This window comes from Helicoverpa armigera, chromosome 30 (genome assembly GCF_030705265.1).
Source record: "Helicoverpa armigera isolate CAAS_96S chromosome 30, ASM3070526v1, whole genome shotgun sequence".
Classification (NCBI taxonomy): Eukaryota; Metazoa; Arthropoda; class Insecta; order Lepidoptera; family Noctuidae; genus Helicoverpa; species Helicoverpa armigera.
The window spans coordinates 339518-358462 of record NC_087149.1 but is presented as its reverse complement, the minus strand read 5'-3'; the positions used below and the strand labels follow the sequence as shown (position 1 = coordinate 358462).

The window sequence follows — 18945 nt, the reverse complement described above, 5'->3', positions numbered from 1 at the left end:
AAATTCAGCTATTTTCTACTAGAATTACTTAACAAACTACATTATAAACTACTAAACACTACACAAATACCTTAAAACACTCAATAAAAGTGCAAATCAAGTGATATCCAACAGAACACAAACATAACCTCAAAATGTCTGATGATGAAGATGTAATCTTAGTGAAGAAGCCTAAGCAAGTCCATTATGGGTCCTTGGAGGAGCAGGAGAAGGCCCGGCTGGCGGCCCTGGCAGCTGCCGCCAAGGAAGGCGCCGAAGATATGGGCGGGAAAGAGCTAGGAGACATTCAAATCTCCAGCGGTAAGATTTTGTTGTTTTGCTGCTAAAATGTGCTCGTGAGGTTTTGGTTTTAAGGTCTAGAATCTTCTTGAATATGTGCCGAATAAGTTGGCAAAGTTTTGTTATAGTAAGTTAAAGGTTTAGGGGAAAAACATTGGTAATTGTTGGTGCTTGAAGATTCTTATCAGTTTGAACGGATTACATACAAGTTAATGATTTTTAGGGTCATTACAAGTAAGCAGACCTGTCCCGGCTTCGCATGGTTATAAACCTTTCTTTTGCACCACTGTACCTTTTCTGATAGCTAAACGAAAAAGTTAATCATCTTGGCCTAAAAACATCACCCGCTTGACTAAAACCTCCCCAAAAGCTTGTGAGATTTGCCCACGCTCACTGCGCTGTGATGGTGAATGCAGTGTGTGATAAAATATCAGCTTGAGAGATTGTGCTGCCTGTCCCATCTCCTAAGAAGATAACAAATACATAAAAAGTCTTACGTTCAAAGTAGGTTGATAATCTGATCTGCTCTTTTTAAAGATCAAGTTTTCAAAAAAAATGGTAGAACAAACTCCCCAGCAACACATGTCTGTCTATATGGTTTGAAGAACTAGTTCTATACAAAATTAAAGCATTTGATATACCACTTAGTACCCTGTAGTAATTGTACCATCACTAGTCACTGATAAACTTGTAAGCAAATCATTCTAACAAGTCATTGTCACCGTTCCTCAGAATACATGGAGCTGGAAGAGGAGATGTCTCGTGACAAGAAGGCGTTACTCGAGGAGTTCGAGAGGAGACGCAAGGCCAGGCAGCTGAATGTCTCCACTGATGATGATGAGGTAATAATGACAGATTATGGTCCAAGTTTGCTGATCAATCAATCAAATCGCTTATTTTGTAAAAAATAAGATGTTCACATTTTACACTGGATTTCCAACACATTCTACCTTTTTTTTAACAACGTCAAAAATCATCAAATGACGGCTCCCGCTGTGGATTAGCAGCGGTGAAGGAGTGTCAGACTTACTAATCCCGCAGCCCCGACAGACCTTGGCCCTGCTGGGCCCCGTTGGGGTTGCTGACATCTCTTTGAGGAGCGCGTGGAACACACCGCGCCGTCGACACGGATCTGTTGTCAACACATTCTACCTTACGGCAAAAGAAAAATAGTACATATTTATTATATATGTCGGCGTCAGGATCCGACATCGTTTAAATAAAACAAAGGGGTTCGTCTCACACAATCACTTGGTTTATTCCAAATTGGAATAAACAATTGGAATTTCCAATTAACACAATATTAGTCACTACAATTATTTATCACGAATTTGTGGGAGGTGTGCACTCGGCAACGGTCGGCGAACAAATGACCCGAGTCGAGCCGCGCCGCTTTATATAAGGTCCACCGTTGACAGATCGACGGTTGACACATCGACGGTGGCGCCGTCATATACAAACAAAAATTTAAGGGGAGACAACAATTACATTATAACCTCTAATTATTTGAAAACTTAAATGTAAAAAAAAAGAAGTATAACATTATTATTAGGCTATAGGCTACTTTTTATCCAGATATGCGATTTATAAATAACATAAACCTCATCGCATATCTGGATAAAAAGTAGCTTATAGCCTTTCTACAAGCTATCTAACACAAAAATATTTTTTCGAATCATACCAATAGTTCCTGAGATTACTGTGTTTAAGCAAACATTGGCTAGTGTCAGTCAGTATGCTATTATATTATTTTAAGTAATATTTAAAACAGCCTACACACAAGTACACAAATAACTTAACAAAAATTTTATATTGATAGGAGTACATTTTTTAAGTATGTACAACTTAAAACTCTCACTAAATTAATTGGCACCCACGTGGGACTAAAATTGTCTCGGCACCCAAATAATACTAAAGCAGTCAATGACACTACGAATGAACTAACTACCTACTGTAAAAGTAAAACCAAAGTTAACTCAGAAAATCGAAAATTCTGTTCAAAAGTCAAACTCGCATAAAAAAAACAGCTATAATATAACCTTTTTAAGAGCTACGTTGCCACAGACAAACACACACGCCCTATTCAACAATCAACATCCCTCTTTTTGCACCAGATACAAAAAACAACACAATTTCTAGAAAATTTCGCAAGTTGACCACATGGCTCGATAGATGGCGTTGGGATCAAATTGCATCGCGCTATGGTTTCGCTACATCCTCAATATGACCTGACCGTCTCGTTTGACTCACAAACACACAATCTAGAAATTAAGTCTTTATCTCTATTAGGAAATTCAATTTTTTGATATACTCCACGGGGATTGTGTCACTGAGTGAACCCGTTGGAGTATTATTATTAACGAAAAGTAGTGTCTTACATAGCTGTCAATGAACATCCTTGGCAGTCGTTACGGGTAGTCAGAAGCCAGTAAATCTGAAACCAGTCTTACCAAGGGGTATTGGGTTGCCCGGGTAACTGGGTTGAGGAGGTCAGATAGGGCAGTCGCTCCTTGTAAAGAACTGGTACTCAGCTACATCCAGTTAGACTGGAAGCCGACACCAACATAGTTGGGAAAAAGGCTTGGGGGATGATGTTTTTGCAAGTTGACCACCTAGCTCGATAGATGGCGTTGGGATCAAATTGTATCGCGCTATGGTTTCGCTACATCCTCAACATGACCTGACCGTCTCGTTTGACTCACAAATACACAATCTAGAAATCAAGTCTTCATCTCTATTAGGAAATTAAATTTTTGAATATATTCCGCGGGGATTGTGTCACTGAGTGAACCCGTTGGAGTATTATTATTTAAAAAAAATTGCCGACAAGACATAGAATTTCAACGGAAACCCATGTAGAGGTAAACAATGGATAGTTAGAATATTGAAAACGGCCGTAAGAACAAGAGAAAAAAATAATGTTTGAGCAACTTCAAAATGTTATTCAAAACCCAAAAAAATACTGACAATAGTAGATATGATTCGTTTTAGCTCATCCAGTCAGACAGTGTTTTATTCACTACCATTTGCTGTGAGTGTATAGCTGAGTGTATTATTGACTCTCATCTGATAAGAGTGTATAATTGAGTGTCTTATTAACTCCCATCTGATGAGAGTGTATAATTGAGTGTCTTATTGACTCCCATCTGTTGTGAGTGTATAATTGAGTGTCTTATTGACTCCCATCTGTTGTGAGTGTATAATTGAGTGTCTTATCGACTCTCATCTGATGTGAGTGTATAAGTTAGTGTCTTGTTGACTCCCATCTGATGAGAGTGTATAATTGAGTGTCCTTTTGACCTCCATATGATTGATGTCATCAGGTACGTAGGAGTCTCCGGCAGCTGGGGGAGCCGGTTTGTCTATTCGGCGAGGGCCCGGCTGAGAGAAGAGTGCGTCTGCGCGATTTACTGAGCTAGTAAGTATATTGTAACTTGCTATATATCACCATGATTCGATTCTCAGGTAGTGATAGAATTTCATATTTAAGTTGGTGGCAATATACCCGTGCCAAAGAACATGTTACTGTCGGTGGTGCTTGTGATCTCTCTCCGGTGGTGTCGGCTTGTCGTCGCATCGCGCTATGAGAGTGAAGGAGTACTGAGTGCACCGCAGTACAAGCTAATGCGCACTAACTGTATGTCAGGACGCCATTTATATAATGTGCATTTTTTAAAAGCTTTCTAAGATATTTTTAGAAGAGTTTTTTGTTGTGCCATTTAACCGAAAACTTACTGTTCCCATCATTGTCTAAATAAAAGAGATACACATAAAACATCATATAATTTTTTAATCCATTAAAAGATTAATTCTTCTTCGAAGTAGCTTTAAAAGTCTTCTTAAATCCTTCCCAGCCTAGGAGAAGACGCAATCCACAAGAAGTTAGAAGAAGAAGAAGCCAGGATCGAGAGGGACCGCGGCAGGGAGGGTACGTGGTACCACGAGGGACCGCCCGAGCTGAGGGAAGCTAGGTTGTGGATCGCTCGGTACTCATTGCCGAAAGCTAAGCTTAGGTATGTATGTTTTCTCAAGGAGAGTCAGCAATCTTCAAAAAAGTCGTGGTTTATCTTGAAAGGTTGGCATGAACTAGGCCTGGTAGCTTAGTGGGTAAAGAACCAACCTCTCAAGTATGAGTACGTGTTCGATTCCAGGTCAAGCAAGTACCAATGCAACTTTTCTAAGTTTGTGTGTACTTTCTAAGTATATCTTGGATACCAATGACTGTGTTTCGGATGGCACGTTAAACTGTAGGTCCCGGCTGTCATTGAACATCCTTGGCAGTCGTTACGGGTAGTCAGAAGCCAGTAGGTCTGACAATCGGTCTTACATAGAGGTATTGGGTTGCCCGGGTAACTGGGTTGAGGAGGTCAGATAGGCAGTCGCCGCATGTGGCACACCGGTACTGACAGCACATAGTTGGGAAAGAGCTAGGCAGATGGTTATATTAATTATTATTATTGTTTTATTTCAGGTTAAGTAAAGCCCGTGAGGAGTTAAAACTAGCGGGAAGCGTTCGCGCGGCCGCTAAACAGGAGTCACAGCGCAAGGCGTCAGCCATGTCTATCTACTGCAGTCAGGTGAGTGAGTCAATGACTAGCGAATGAGTGCGTTGATGTCAGAATAGTGAGTGTGGTAAAGACAACCAAGTGTGTTAATAACAACCGAGTGAGTGTGCTAATGACATGCCAGCGAGTGCTATAATGACCACGAATATGTTCTTTTTTATACGTTTTTACTAAAACAAGAGTCACAGCGCAAGGTGTTAGCTATGTACTTAGCTGTCAGATAGGTAACGCCATCGCGTTGAAGTCATTACTTCGGGGTGAGTGTGTTAATGACACCCAGGTGAGTGTTCTAATGACCTCCGATAAATAATCGGATGTGAACATCATTACCTCAAATATGTGTGAAATCATATGTTTTATATTGTTTTACAGATCGGTGATACTCGGCCGATAAGTTTCTGCAGATTTAGTAGTGATAGCAAAATGCTTATCACGGCTAGTTGGTAAGATATATACCTTTTACAATACATTATTATAACTAAATATAGGATTGTCATCGCATCGCGCCATGAGAGTGAAGGAATACTGAGTGCACCGCATTACAAGCTAATGTGCGTGCACTATTCATTTAAATCATAAAGTTTTACAGACACTTACTTTCCCGTTTATAATAATTAGCTTTTGCCAATAGTTTCAACTACTTCCTGAACGTACTATTTCCACCCAGATAAAAAGTAAATCCTATGTTATCCCGGTACATAAGCTATGTTACTGATCAATTTCCTGAAAATTGGTTGAACCATCTATATATGTATTTGTCAAATATTTTTTTTTCTTTCTTTCTAGGTCAGGTTTAGCTAAAGTATGGTCGGTCCCCGAGTGCAAAGAGTTGCAGGTACTGAAGGGACACACTTGTAACGTGAGCGGAGCTGATTTCCATCCTAGAGCTATCATGCCACATCATTTTCAGGATAAGGTAATTTTATTTTGAAAATTATAATAATACTAGGTTTCACCTATGTCCCGTGGAAACTAATTAATTAAAAAAAATCTATATTATGTCTGTTTCCTGGTTCTTAACTTTTCTGGTGTTGTGGATGTTTTTTATGTTCAAAAAGTGCTGAAATGATTTTAATTAATTTTTAGCTAAATCCCTCCAATGTTCAGTCAAATCGGTTCTGTCGTTATTGAGTTACAAATAGTAAAACTAATACGAATTTATTTTACACTAGCCGTTTTCCCGCGATTTCACCCGCGTCCCGTGGGAGCTACTGCCCGCACAGGGATAAAACATAGCCTATGTTACTCGCAGATAATATAGCTTTCTAATGGTGAATGAATATTTAAAATCGGTCCAGTAGTTTTTGAGTTTATCCATTACAACCAAACAAATAAAGTTTTCCTCTTTATAATATTAGTATAGACTAGCTGATTCCCCGCGGTTTCACCCGCGTCCCGTGGGAACTACTGCCCGTACCGGGATAAAATATAGCCTATGTTACTCGGGAAGAGTGTAGCTTTACAACGGTGAAATAATTTTTCAAATCGGTCCGATAGTTTTGGGGCCTTTAGGATACAAAGAAAATAATGATTCCTCTTTATTATATAAGTATAGAGAAATTCTTGTAATATTACAGGTAACTAAGCAAAAAGAAGAAAACGAAACAGAACAACCAATGGAGACGTCAGAAGGGACAGAAAACCCTTTAGAACAGTCAGAACAGCCATCAGAACAGTCAGAACCGACGTCAGAACTTTTTGAACCGTCAGACGAAACGTCAGACGCGTGCACTATGGCTACTTGTGCTTACGATGGGACTGTACATTTGTGGAATTTTAACAGGTATGTAAATAACTAGCTTTTGTATGCAGTTTCACTCGTTTTTTGAGGGAATTACTTTTAGAATATGTATAAAAAGTAGCCTGAAGATTTCCTTGGTTAATAGGCTATCTGACACTGCAATTTTCTTATCGGATCAGTAGTTCTTGTGATTGGAGCGTCGAAAAAAACACTTCAGCTTTATGTATAGATTGACTAATATAAGTAAAATTGATTATACTTGAAAACAATATTGAATGCAATAATTTATACTCTGACTAAAATATAGAGGTATAGCTGTGTTGCTGAAAATGTATTTTTGCCAAGTACTAAGTGGTCAAAAGTGAGCGTTTTCGCAGCTTTTTTATTCAAAATTTGACTTCGAAAGTGATCGAAAATGCTTATAGTCTGTTTTTTAATCTCGTAGACTAAATTGACACTTGCAAAATGTCAAACTTACAAATAATGTTCCCAGCTCTTTTGTGCAGTGTTGTACCTACGGTACCGATTTGTTGAATCGTAACTTTTTATCGATATTAGACGAATTTATTTTTCATTCAAAGTTCTATATTTAAAATACACACGGCTGAACGACGTGCAAACTGCTAGGGCAATCTGACCACGCAACGCCATGCGTAATCCGACCATGTTTCAATGCCTTAAAATTAAACAAACAAAAAATAGACACCATCAGTATTGTTCCCGTACGCGTTAAAAGGCAATCTTAACCCTTTTCTTTTACGAAACGGCAAAACTTAAAAAATACGGCAACTATGGAACTTGACACAATATATGCTTTACATTATTCATGTTGTATTATTAGGTTTCAAATAAGTACCTACACATTATTTCAGGATAACGTATTGTAAAAAACGATACTTGATTTTAGTAACGATAAGTTTCGGTCGTGCCACATCACTATTTAAAAATTACAATAAACTGACCACATTCGTAATGTCAGTTTAGTCTACGAGATTAAAAAACAGACTATATTTTTTTAGTCTTTAACAAATTGTGTTGTATGACATTATTTTCAAGTGATCTTTTTACCACAATTATATTTTATTATTCTCTCAATTTTGTTTTCCAGCGAGTCTCCCCTAGCCTCTCTCTCAGGGCACAGTCCGGCCCGAGTCTGCCGGGTCCACTTCCACCCCTCAGGGCGGTTCCTCGCCACCACCGTCTTCGACCACTCCTGGCGTCTGTGGGACTTGCACACCGGTGAGATACCATCTGACTAGACAGTTCCCAACCATGTTGGGGTCGGCTTCCAGTCTAACCGCATGCAGCTGAGTACCAGTGTGCCACAAGGAGCGACTGCCTATCTGACCTCCTCAACACAGTTACCCGGACAACACAATATCCCTTGGTTTGATTGGTGTCAGACTTACTGGCTTCTGACTACCCGTAACAATTGCCAAAGATGTTTATATGACAGCCGGGACCTACAGTTTATTGTGCTTTCCGAAACACGGAGGAACTCGTCATGACATGGTGAATTGGTCACCCATCCATTAACCGACCAGGCATTACTTAACCTTTAGGTATTTTCAAAATATTTTCCGTCACCTTTATTCAGTCATTAGTGTCCAGGAATCGAACCCACACACTAATACTTGAGACCTGCTCTTACTTTACCAGTAGACCACTTTACTACTGTGTGATTGAATGTCGCCGTTTAATCAAATGACTAGCCGTTTGCTTAAACGGCTTTACATAATACTTTATCCACCAGCCCACCACCACAGCTTGATTAAATGCCGCTGTTTTATCAAAAGGCTGTACGCCTCCAACAGGTATCTGTGGAGATCTAAGGGGGAGGCCTATGTTCAGCAGTGGACGTCCGCCGCCTGAGATGATGATGATGATGAATCAAAAAATTAGCTGTTTAATAGCAATCTTTTGTTATTTTTGTATTTTTTATTCTATGTGTGTATGTATCTTGTGGTGTCAGTAAATATTTTTTCTTTCTTTCGTAATATTGCAGCGACAGAGGTACTGCATCAGGAGGGTCACGCGAAGGCGGTGTACTGCGTTGCCTTCCAGGGAGACGGCTCGCTGGCTGTTACCGGGTAAGATTATTTTATTTTTTTATTTAATCCTTTACAGTCAGGCTACAATGGCCCATACATACATACCTAAAAAACTATCATACATATATTATATACCTACTACGAAATTTTTCTTTAACAGTTTATGTACACAGTTACACAAAGAACATAGACAAGAATAAAAATGGAAAAAAATGCTCAAAGACACGGCTTATTTCATAAGAAATCTCTTCCAGCAGGCCTGTTATAGGAGAGTTGGAATAAAAAAGCGATACAAATAAAAAGAAAAGATATAACCAATATACATATTATCACTAACATAAACTACTATTAGTGTATAAAACTATTATTAATTGAAAAGAATGTCTATGGACTCGTTGTGAAGAGCGGGTGTTTTAGGGGCTGTCTTTTGTAGATTTGACGTTCAAAAAGTGCTGATTTTCAGTCTACTTTGAATAAATGACTTTTGCTTTTGATTTGTGCAAATAGACATATCGTCATCATCATCATCATCAGCCTATCGCAGTCCACTGCTGGACATAGGCCTCTCCAAGTGCACGCCACTGAGATCGATTTTCGGCTTCATAGACATATACTAACAACTAATTCCCACTTCCCAGTGGCATGGACGCGTTTGGTCGCGTGTGGGACCTGCGCACGGGGCGCTGCGTCATGTTCCTGGAGGGACACCTGGGCCCCGTGCTGGGCGCCGACTGGGCCCCCGCCGGACACCAGCTCGCCACCGCTGCTGCTGATCATCAGGTAGCTATAGTGTACTGTAGAGTGTTGGCACCTAGCTGCGTCATGTTCCTGGAGGGACACCAGCTCGCCACCGCTGCTGCTGATCATCAGGTAGCTATAGTGTACTGTAGAGTGTTGGCACCTAGCTGCGTCATGTTCCTGGAGGGACACCAGCTCGCCACCGCTGCTGCTGATCATCAGGTAGCTATAGTGTACTGTAGAGTGTTGGCACCTAGCTGCGTCATGTTCCTGGAGGGACACCAGCTCGCCACCGCTGCTGCTGATCATCAGGTAGCTATAGTGTACTGTAGAGTGTTGGCACCTAGCTGCGTCATGTTCCTGGAGGGACACCAGCTCGCCACCGCTGCTGCTGATCATCAGGTAGCTATAGTGTACTGTAGAGTGTTGGCACCTAGCTGCGTCATGTTCCTGGAGGGACACCAGCTCGCCACCGCTGCTGCTGATCATCAGGTAGCTATAGTGTACTGTAGAGTGTTGGCACCTAGCTGCGTCATGTTCCTGGAGGGACACCAGCTCGCCACCGCTGCTGCTGATCATCAGGTAGCTATAGTGTACTGTAGAGTGTTGGCACCTAGCTGCGTCATGTTCCTGGAGGGACACCAGCTCGCCACCGCTGCTGCTGATCATCAGGTAGCTATAGTGTACTGTAGAGTGTTGGCACCTAGCTGCGTCATGTTCCTGGAGGGACACCAGCTCGCCACCGCTGCTGCTGATCATCAGGTAGCTATAGTGTACTGTAGAGTGTTGGCACCTAGCTGCGTCATGTTCCTGGAGGGACACCAGCTCGCCACCGCTGCTGCTGATCATCAGGTAGCTATAGTGTACTGTAGAGTGTTGGCACCTAGCTGCGTCATGTTCCTGGAGGGACACCAGCTCGCCACCGCTGCTGCTGATCATCAGGTAGCTATAGTGTACTGTAGAGTGTTGGCACCTAGCTGCGTCATGTTCCTGGAGGGACACCAGCTCGCCACCGCTGCTGCTGATCATCAGGTAGCTATAGTGTACTGTAGAGTGTTGGCACCTAGCTGCGTCATGTTCCTGGAGGGACACCAGCTCGCCACCGCTGCTGCTGATCATCAGGTAGCTATAGTGTACTGTAGAGTGTTGGCACCTAGCTGCGTCATGTTCCTGGAGGGACACCAGCTCGCCACCGCTGCTGCTGATCATCAGGTAGCTATAGTGTACTGTAGAGTGTTGGCACCTAGCTGCGTCATGTTCCTGGAGGGACACCAGCTCGCCACCGCTGCTGCTGATCATCAGGTAGCTATAGTGTACTGTAGAGTGTTGGCACCTAGCTGCGTCATGTTCCTGGAGGGACACCAGCTCGCCACCGCTGCTGCTGATCATCAGGTAGCTATAGTGTACTGTAGAGTGTTGGCACCTAGCTGCGTCATGTTCCTGGAGGGACACCAGCTCGCCACCGCTGCTGCTGATCATCAGGTAGCTATAGTGTACTGTAGAGTGTTGGCACCTAGCTGCGTCATGTTCCTGGAGGGACACCAGCTCGCCACCGCTGCTGCTGATCATCAGGTAGCTATAGTGTACTGTAGAGTGTTGGCACCTAGCTGCGTCATGTTCCTGGAGGGACACCAGCTCGCCACCGCTGCTGCTGATCATCAGGTAGCTATAGTGTACTGTAGAGTGTTGGCACCTAGCTGCGTCATGTTCCTGGAGGGACACCAGCTCGCCACCGCTGCTGCTGATCATCAGGTAGCTATAGTGTACTGTAGAGTGTTGGCACCTAGCTGCGTCATGTTCCTGGAGGGACACCAGCTCGCCACCGCTGCTGCTGATCATCAGGTAGCTATAGTGTACTGTAGAGTGTTGGCACCTAGCTGCGTCATGTTCCTGGAGGGACACCAGCTCGCCACCGCTGCTGCTGATCATCAGGTAGCTATAGTGTACTGTAGAGTGTTGGCACCTAGCTGCGTCATGTTCCTGGAGGGACACCAGCTCGCCACCGCTGCTGCTGATCATCAGGTAGCTATAGTGTACTGTAGAGTGTTGGCACCTAGCTGCGTCATGTTCCTGGAGGGACACCAGCTCGCCACCGCTGCTGCTGATCATCAGGTAGCTATAGTGTACTGTAGAGTGTTGGCACCTAGCTGCGTCATGTTCCTGGAGGGACACCAGCTCGCCACCGCTGCTGCTGATCATCAGGTAGCTATAGTGTACTGTAGAGTGTTGGCACCTAGCTGCGTCATGTTCCTGGAGGGACACCAGCTCGCCACCGCTGCTGCTGATCATCAGGTAGCTATAGTGTACTGTAGAGTGTTGGCACCTAGCTGCGTCATGTTCCTGGAGGGACACCAGCTCGCCACCGCTGCTGCTGATCATCAGGTAGCTATAGTGTACTGTAGAGTGTTGGCACCTAGCTGCGTCATGTTCCTGGAGGGACACCAGCTCGCCACCGCTGCTGCTGATCATCAGGTAGCTATAGTGTACTGTAGAGTGTTGGCACCTAGCTGCGTCATGTTCCTGGAGGGACACCAGCTCGCCACCGCTGCTGCTGATCATCAGGTAGCTATAGTGTACTGTAGAGTGTTGGCACCTAGCTGCGTCATGTTCCTGGAGGGACACCAGCTCGCCACCGCTGCTGCTGATCATCAGGTAGCTATAGTGTACTGTAGAGTGTTGGCACCTAGCTGCGTCATGTTCCTGGAGGGACACCAGCTCGCCACCGCTGCTGCTGATCATCAGGTAGCTATAGTGTACTGTAGAGTGTTGGCACCTAGCTGCGTCATGTTCCTGGAGGGACACCAGCTCGCCACCGCTGCTGCTGATCATCAGGTAGCTATAGTGTACTGTAGAGTGTTGGCACCTAGCTGCGTCATGTTCCTGGAGGGACACCAGCTCGCCACCGCTGCTGCTGATCATCAGGTAGCTATAGTGTACTGTAGAGTGTTGGCACCTAGCTGCGTCATGTTCCTGGAGGGACACCAGCTCGCCACCGCTGCTGCTGATCATCAGGTAGCTATAGTGTACTGTAGAGTGTTGGCACCTAGCTGCGTCATGTTCCTGGAGGGACACCAGCTCGCCACCGCTGCTGCTGATCATCAGGTAGCTATAGTGTACTGTAGAGTGTTGGCACCTAGCTGCGTCATGTTCCTGGAGGGACACCAGCTCGCCACCGCTGCTGCTGATCATCAGGTAGCTATAGTGTACTGTAGAGTGTTGGCACCTAGCTGCGTCATGTTCCTGGAGGGACACCAGCTCGCCACCGCTGCTGCTGATCATCAGGTAGCTATAGTGTACTGTAGAGTGTTGGCACCTAGCTGCGTCATGTTCCTGGAGGGACACCAGCTCGCCACCGCTGCTGCTGATCATCAGGTAGCTATAGTGTACTGTAGAGTGTTGGCACCTAGCTGCGTCATGTTCCTGGAGGGACACCAGCTCGCCACCGCTGCTGCTGATCATCAGGTAGCTATAGTGTACTGTAGAGTGTTGGCACCTAGCTGCGTCATGTTCCTGGAGGGACACCAGCTCGCCACCGCTGCTGCTGATCATCAGGTAGCTATAGTGTACTGTAGAGTGTTGGCACCTAGCTGCGTCATGTTCCTGGAGGGACACCAGCTCGCCACCGCTGCTGCTGATCATCAGGTAGCTATAGTGTACTGTAGAGTGTTGGCACCTAGCTGCGTCATGTTCCTGGAGGGACACCAGCTCGCCACCGCTGCTGCTGATCATCAGGTAGCTATAGTGTACTGTAGAGTGTTGGCACCTAGCTGCGTCATGTTCCTGGAGGGACACCTGGGCCCCGTGCTGGGCGCCGACTGGCCCCCGCCGGACACCAGCTCGCCACCGCTGCTGCTGATCATCAGGTAGCTATAGTGTACTGTAGAGTGTTGGCACCTAGCTGCGTCATGTTCCTGGAGGGACACCTGCCCCGTGCTGGGCGCCGACTGGCCCCCGCCGGACACCAGCTCGCCACCGCTGCTGCTGATCATCAGGTAGCTATAGTGTACTGTAGAGTGTTGGCACCTAGCTGCGTCATGTTCCTGGAGGGACACCAGCTCGCCACCGCTGCTGCTGATCATCAGGTAGCTATAGTGTACTGTAGAGTGTTGGCACCTAGCTGCGTCATGTTCCTGGAGGGACACCAGCTCGCCACCGCTGCTGCTGATCATCAGGTAGCTATAGTGTACTGTAGAGTGTTGGCACCTAGCTGCGTCATGTTCCTGGAGGGACACCAGCTCGCCACCGCTGCTGCTGATCATCAGGTAGCTATAGTGTACTGTAGAGTGTTGGCACCTAGCTGCGTCATGTTCCTGGAGGGACACCAGCTCGCCACCGCTGCTGCTGATCATCAGGTAGCTATAGTGTACTGTAGAGTGTTGGCACCTAGCTGCGTCATGTTCCTGGAGGGACACCAGCTCGCCACCGCTGCTGCTGATCATCAGGTAGCTATAGTGTACTGTAGAGTGTTGGCACCTAGCTGCGTCATGTTCCTGGAGGGACACCAGCTCGCCACCGCTGCTGCTGATCATCAGGTAGCTATAGTGTACTGTAGAGTGTTGGCACCTAGCTGCGTCATGTTCCTGGAGGGACACCAGCTCGCCACCGCTGCTGCTGATCATCAGGTAGCTATAGTGTACTGTAGAGTGTTGGCACCTAGCTGCGTCATGTTCCTGGAGGGACACCAGCTCGCCACCGCTGCTGCTGATCATCAGGTAGCTATAGTGTACTGTAGAGTGTTGGCACCTAGCTGCGTCATGTTCCTGGAGGGACACCAGCTCGCCACCGCTGCTGCTGATCATCAGGTAGCTATAGTGTACTGTAGAGTGTTGGCACCTAGCTGCGTCATGTTCCTGGAGGGACACCAGCTCGCCACCGCTGCTGCTGATCATCAGGTAGCTATAGTGTACTGTAGAGTGTTGGCACCTAGCTGCGTCATGTTCCTGGAGGGACACCAGCTCGCCACCGCTGCTGCTGATCATCAGGTAGCTATAGTGTACTGTAGAGTGTTGGCACCTAGCTGCGTCATGTTCCTGGAGGGACACCAGCTCGCCACCGCTGCTGCTGATCATCAGGTAGCTATAGTGTACTGTAGAGTGTTGGCACCTAGCTGCGTCATGTTCCTGGAGGGACACCAGCTCGCCACCGCTGCTGCTGATCATCAGGTAGCTATAGTGTACTGTAGAGTGTTGGCACCTAGCTGCGTCATGTTCCTGGAGGGACACCAGCTCGCCACCGCTGCTGCTGATCATCAGGTAGCTATAGTGTACTGTAGAGTGTTGGCACCTAGCTGCGTCATGTTCCTGGAGGGACACCAGCTCGCCACCGCTGCTGCTGATCATCAGGTAGCTATAGTGTACTGTAGAGTGTTGGCACCTAGCTGCGTCATGTTCCTGGAGGGACACCAGCTCGCCACCGCTGCTGCTGATCATCAGGTAGCTATAGTGTACTGTAGAGTGTTGGCACCTAGCTGCGTCATGTTCCTGGAGGGACACCAGCTCGCCACCGCTGCTGCTGATCATCAGGTAGCTATAGTGTACTGTAGAGTGTTGGCACCTAGCTGCGTCATGTTCCTGGAGGGACACCAGCTCGCCACCGCTGCTGCTGATCATCAGGTAGCTATAGTGTACTGTAGAGTGTTGGCACCTAGCTGCGTCATGTTCCTGGAGGGACACCAGCTCGCCACCGCTGCTGCTGATCATCAGGTAGCTATAGTGTACTGTAGAGTGTTGGCACCTAGCTGCGTCATGTTCCTGGAGGGACACCAGCTCGCCACCGCTGCTGCTGATCATCAGGTAGCTATAGTGTACTGTAGAGTGTTGGCACCTAGCTGCGTCATGTTCCTGGAGGGACACCAGCTCGCCACCGCTGCTGCTGATCATCAGGTAGCTATAGTGTACTGTAGAGTGTTGGCACCTAGCTGCGTCATGTTCCTGGAGGGACACCAGCTCGCCACCGCTGCTGCTGATCATCAGGTAGCTATAGTGTACTGTAGAGTGTTGGCACCTAGCTGCGTCATGTTCCTGGAGGGACACCAGCTCGCCACCGCTGCTGCTGATCATCAGGTAGCTATAGTGTACTGTAGAGTGTTGGCACCTAGCTGCGTCATGTTCCTGGAGGGACACCAGCTCGCCACCGCTGCTGCTGATCATCAGGTAGCTATAGTGTACTGTAGAGTGTTGGCACCTAGCTGCGTCATGTTCCTGGAGGGACACCAGCTCGCCACCGCTGCTGCTGATCATCAGGTAGCTATAGTGTACTGTAGAGTGTTGGCACCTAGCTGCGTCATGTTCCTGGAGGGACACCAGCTCGCCACCGCTGCTGCTGATCATCAGGTAGCTATAGTGTACTGTAGAGTGTTGGCACCTAGCTGCGTCATGTTCCTGGAGGGACACCAGCTCGCCACCGCTGCTGCTGATCATCAGGTAGCTATAGTGTACTGTAGAGTGTTGGCACCTAGCTGCGTCATGTTCCTGGAGGGACACCAGCTCGCCACCGCTGCTGCTGATCATCAGGTAGCTATAGTGTACTGTAGAGTGTTGGCACCTAGCTGCGTCATGTTCCTGGAGGGACACCAGCTCGCCACCGCTGCTGCTGATCATCAGGTAGCTATAGTGTACTGTAGAGTGTTGGCACCTAGCTGCGTCATGTTCCTGGAGGGACACCAGCTCGCCACCGCTGCTGCTGATCATCAGGTAGCTATAGTGTACTGTAGAGTGTTGGCACCTAGCTGCGTCATGTTCCTGGAGGGACACCAGCTCGCCACCGCTGCTGCTGATCATCAGGTAGCTATAGTGTACTGTAGAGTGTTGGCACCTAGCTGCGTCATGTTCCTGGAGGGACACCAGCTCGCCACCGCTGCTGCTGATCATCAGGTAGCTATAGTGTACTGTAGAGTGTTGGCACCTAGCTGCGTCATGTTCCTGGAGGGACACCAGCTCGCCACCGCTGCTGCTGATCATCAGGTAGCTATAGTGTACTGTAGAGTGTTGGCACCTAGCTGCGTCATGTTCCTGGAGGGACACCAGCTCGCCACCGCTGCTGCTGATCATCAGGTAGCTATAGTGTACTGTAGAGTGTTGGCACCTAGCTGCGTCATGTTCCTGGAGGGACACCAGCTCGCCACCGCTGCTGCTGATCATCAGGTAGCTATAGTGTACTGTAGAGTGTTGGCACCTAGCTGCGTCATGTTCCTGGAGGGACACCAGCTCGCCACCGCTGCTGCTGATCATCAGGTAGCTATAGTGTACTGTAGAGTGTTGGCAGCTAGCTGCGTCATGTTCCTGGAGGGACACCAGCTCGCCACCGCTGCTGCTGATCATCAGGTAGCTATAGTGTACTGTAGAGTGTTGGCACCTAGCTGCGTCATGTTCCTGGAGGGACACCAGCTCGCCACCGCTGCTGCTGATCATCAGGTAGCTATAGTGTACTGTAGAGTGTTGGCACCTAGCTGCGTCATGTTCCTGGAGGGACACCAGCTCGCCACCGCTGCTGCTGATCATCAGGTAGCTATAGTGTACTGTAGAGTGTTGGCACCTAGCTGCGTCATGTTCCTGGAGGGACACCAGCTCGCCACCGCTGCTGCTGATCATCAGGTAGCTATAGTGTACTGTAGAGTGTTGGCACCTAGCTGCGTCATGTTCCTGGAGGGACACCAGCTCGCCACCGCTGCTGCTGATCATCAGGTAGCTATAGTGTACTGTAGAGTGTTGGCACCTAGCTGCGTCATGTTCCTGGAGGGACACCAGCTCGCCACCGCTGCTGCTGATCATCAGGTAGCTATAGTGTACTGTAGAGTGTTGGCACCTAGCTGCGTCATGTTCCTGGAGGGACACCAGCTCGCCACCGCTGCTGCTGATCATCAGGTAGCTATAGTGTACTGTAGAGTGTTGGCACCTAGCTGCGTCATGTTCCTGGAGGGACACCAGCTCGCCACCGCTGCTGCTGATCATCAGGTAGCTATAGTGTACTGTAGAGTGTTGGCACCTAGCTGCGTCATGTTCCTGGAGGGACACCAGCTCGCCACCGCTGCTGCTGATCATCAGGTAGCTATAGTGTACTGTAGAGTGTTGGCACCTAGCTGCGTCATGTTCCTGGAGGGACACCAGCTCGCCACCGCTGCTGCTGATCATCAGGTAGCTATAGTGTACTGTAGAGTGTTGGCACCTAGCTGCGTCATGTTCCTGGAGGGACACCAGCTCGCCACCGCTGCTGCTGATCATCAGGTAGCTATAGTGTACTGTAGAGTGTTGGCACCTAGCTGCGTCATGTTCCTGGAGGGACACCAGCTCGCCACCGCTGCTGCTGATCATCAGGTAGCTATAGTGTACTGTAGAGTGTTGGCACCTAGCTGCGTCATGTTCCTGGAGGGACACCAGCTCGCCACCGCTGCTGCTGATCATCAGGTAGCTATAGTGTACTGTAGAGTGTTGGCACCTAGCTGCGTCATGTTCCTGGAGGGACACCAGCTCGCCACCGCTGCTGCTGATCATCAGGTAGCTATAGTGTACTGTAGAGTGTTGGCACCTAGCTGCGTCATGTTCCTGGAGGGACACCAGCTCGCCACCGCTGCTGCTGATCATCAGGTAGCTATAGTGTACTGTAGAGTGTTGGCACCTAGCTGCGTCATGTTCCTGGAGGGACACCAGCTCGCCACCGCTGCTGCTGATCATCAGGTAGCTATAGTGTACTGTAGAGTGTTGGCACCTAGCTGCGTCATGTTCCTGGAGGGACACCAGCTCGCCACCGCTGCTGCTGATCATCAGGTAGCTATAGTGTACTGTAGAGTGTTGGCACCTAGCTGCGTCATGTTCCTGGAGGGACACCAGCTCGCCACCGCTGCTGCTGATCATCAGGTAGCTATAGTGTACTGTAGAGTGTTGGCACCTAGCTGCGTCATGTTCCTGGAGGGACACCTGGGCCCCGTGCTGGGCGCCGACTGGCCCCCGCCGGACACCAGCTCGCCACCGCTGCTGCTGATCATCAGGTAGCTATAGTGTACTGTAGAGTGTTGGCACCTAGCTGCGTCATGTTCCTGGAGGGACACCTGGGCCCCGTGCTGGGCGCCGACTGGGCCCCGCCGGACACCAGCTCGCCACCGCTGCTGCTGATCATCAGGTAGCTATAGTGTACTGTAGAGTGTTGGCACCTAGCTGCGTCATGTTCCTGGAGGGACACCAGCTCGCCACCGCTGCTGCTGATCATCAGGTAGCTATAGTGTACTGTAGAGTGTTGGCACCTAGCTGCGTCATGTTCCTGGAGGGACACCAGCTCGCCACCGCTGCTGCTGATCATCAGGTAGCTATAGTGTACTGTAGAGTGTTGGCACCTAGCTGCGTCATGTTCCTGGAGGGACACCAGCTCGCCACCGCTGCTGCTGATCATCAGGTAGCTATAGTGTACTGTAGAGTGTTGGCACCTAGCTGCGTCATGTTCCTGGAGGGACACCAGCTCGCCACCGCTGCTGCTGATCATCAGGTAGCTATAGTGTACTGTAGAGTGTTGGCACCTAGCTGCGTCATGTTCCTGGAGGGACACCAGCTCGCCACCGCTGCTGCTGATCATCAGGTAGCTA

The 18945-nt window shown here is 47.8% G+C and overlaps 1 protein-coding gene across 1 annotated transcript; it reads left to right on the top strand.

Annotated features, from left to right (window-relative positions):
* The first annotated feature begins 134 nt into the window (after window positions 1-134).
* On the top strand, window positions 135-18361 carry LOC110383569 (U4/U6 small nuclear ribonucleoprotein Prp4). Its single transcript, XM_064042792.1, has 13 exons — window positions 135-300; window positions 1012-1121; window positions 3603-3697; window positions 4134-4292; window positions 4751-4856; window positions 5217-5287; window positions 5631-5760; window positions 6422-6627; window positions 7694-7824; window positions 8591-8675; window positions 9275-9427; window positions 13142-13237; window positions 18262-18361. The coding sequence occupies exons 1-13, from the start codon at window positions 135-137 to the stop codon at window positions 18359-18361; spliced, it is 1608 nt and encodes a 535-aa protein (XP_063898862.1).
* Window positions 18362-18945: the final 584 nt, after the last annotated feature.

What these genes read in the sequence shown, in the direction of transcription:
- LOC110383569 (XM_064042792.1), top strand. Translation starts at nt 135, where the DNA reads ATGTCTGATGATGAAGATGTAATCTTAGTGAAGAAGCCTAAGCAAGTC. An exon ending in TCTGTGGGACTTGCACACCG is followed by an intron (nt 7,825 to 8,590) that starts GTGAGATACCAT and finishes GTAATATTGCAG; the next exon opens with CGACAGAGGTACTGCATCAG. An exon ending in GGCTCGCTGGCTGTTACCGG is followed by an intron (nt 8,676 to 9,274) that starts GTAAGATTATTT and finishes CCCACTTCCCAG; the next exon opens with TGGCATGGACGCGTTTGGTC.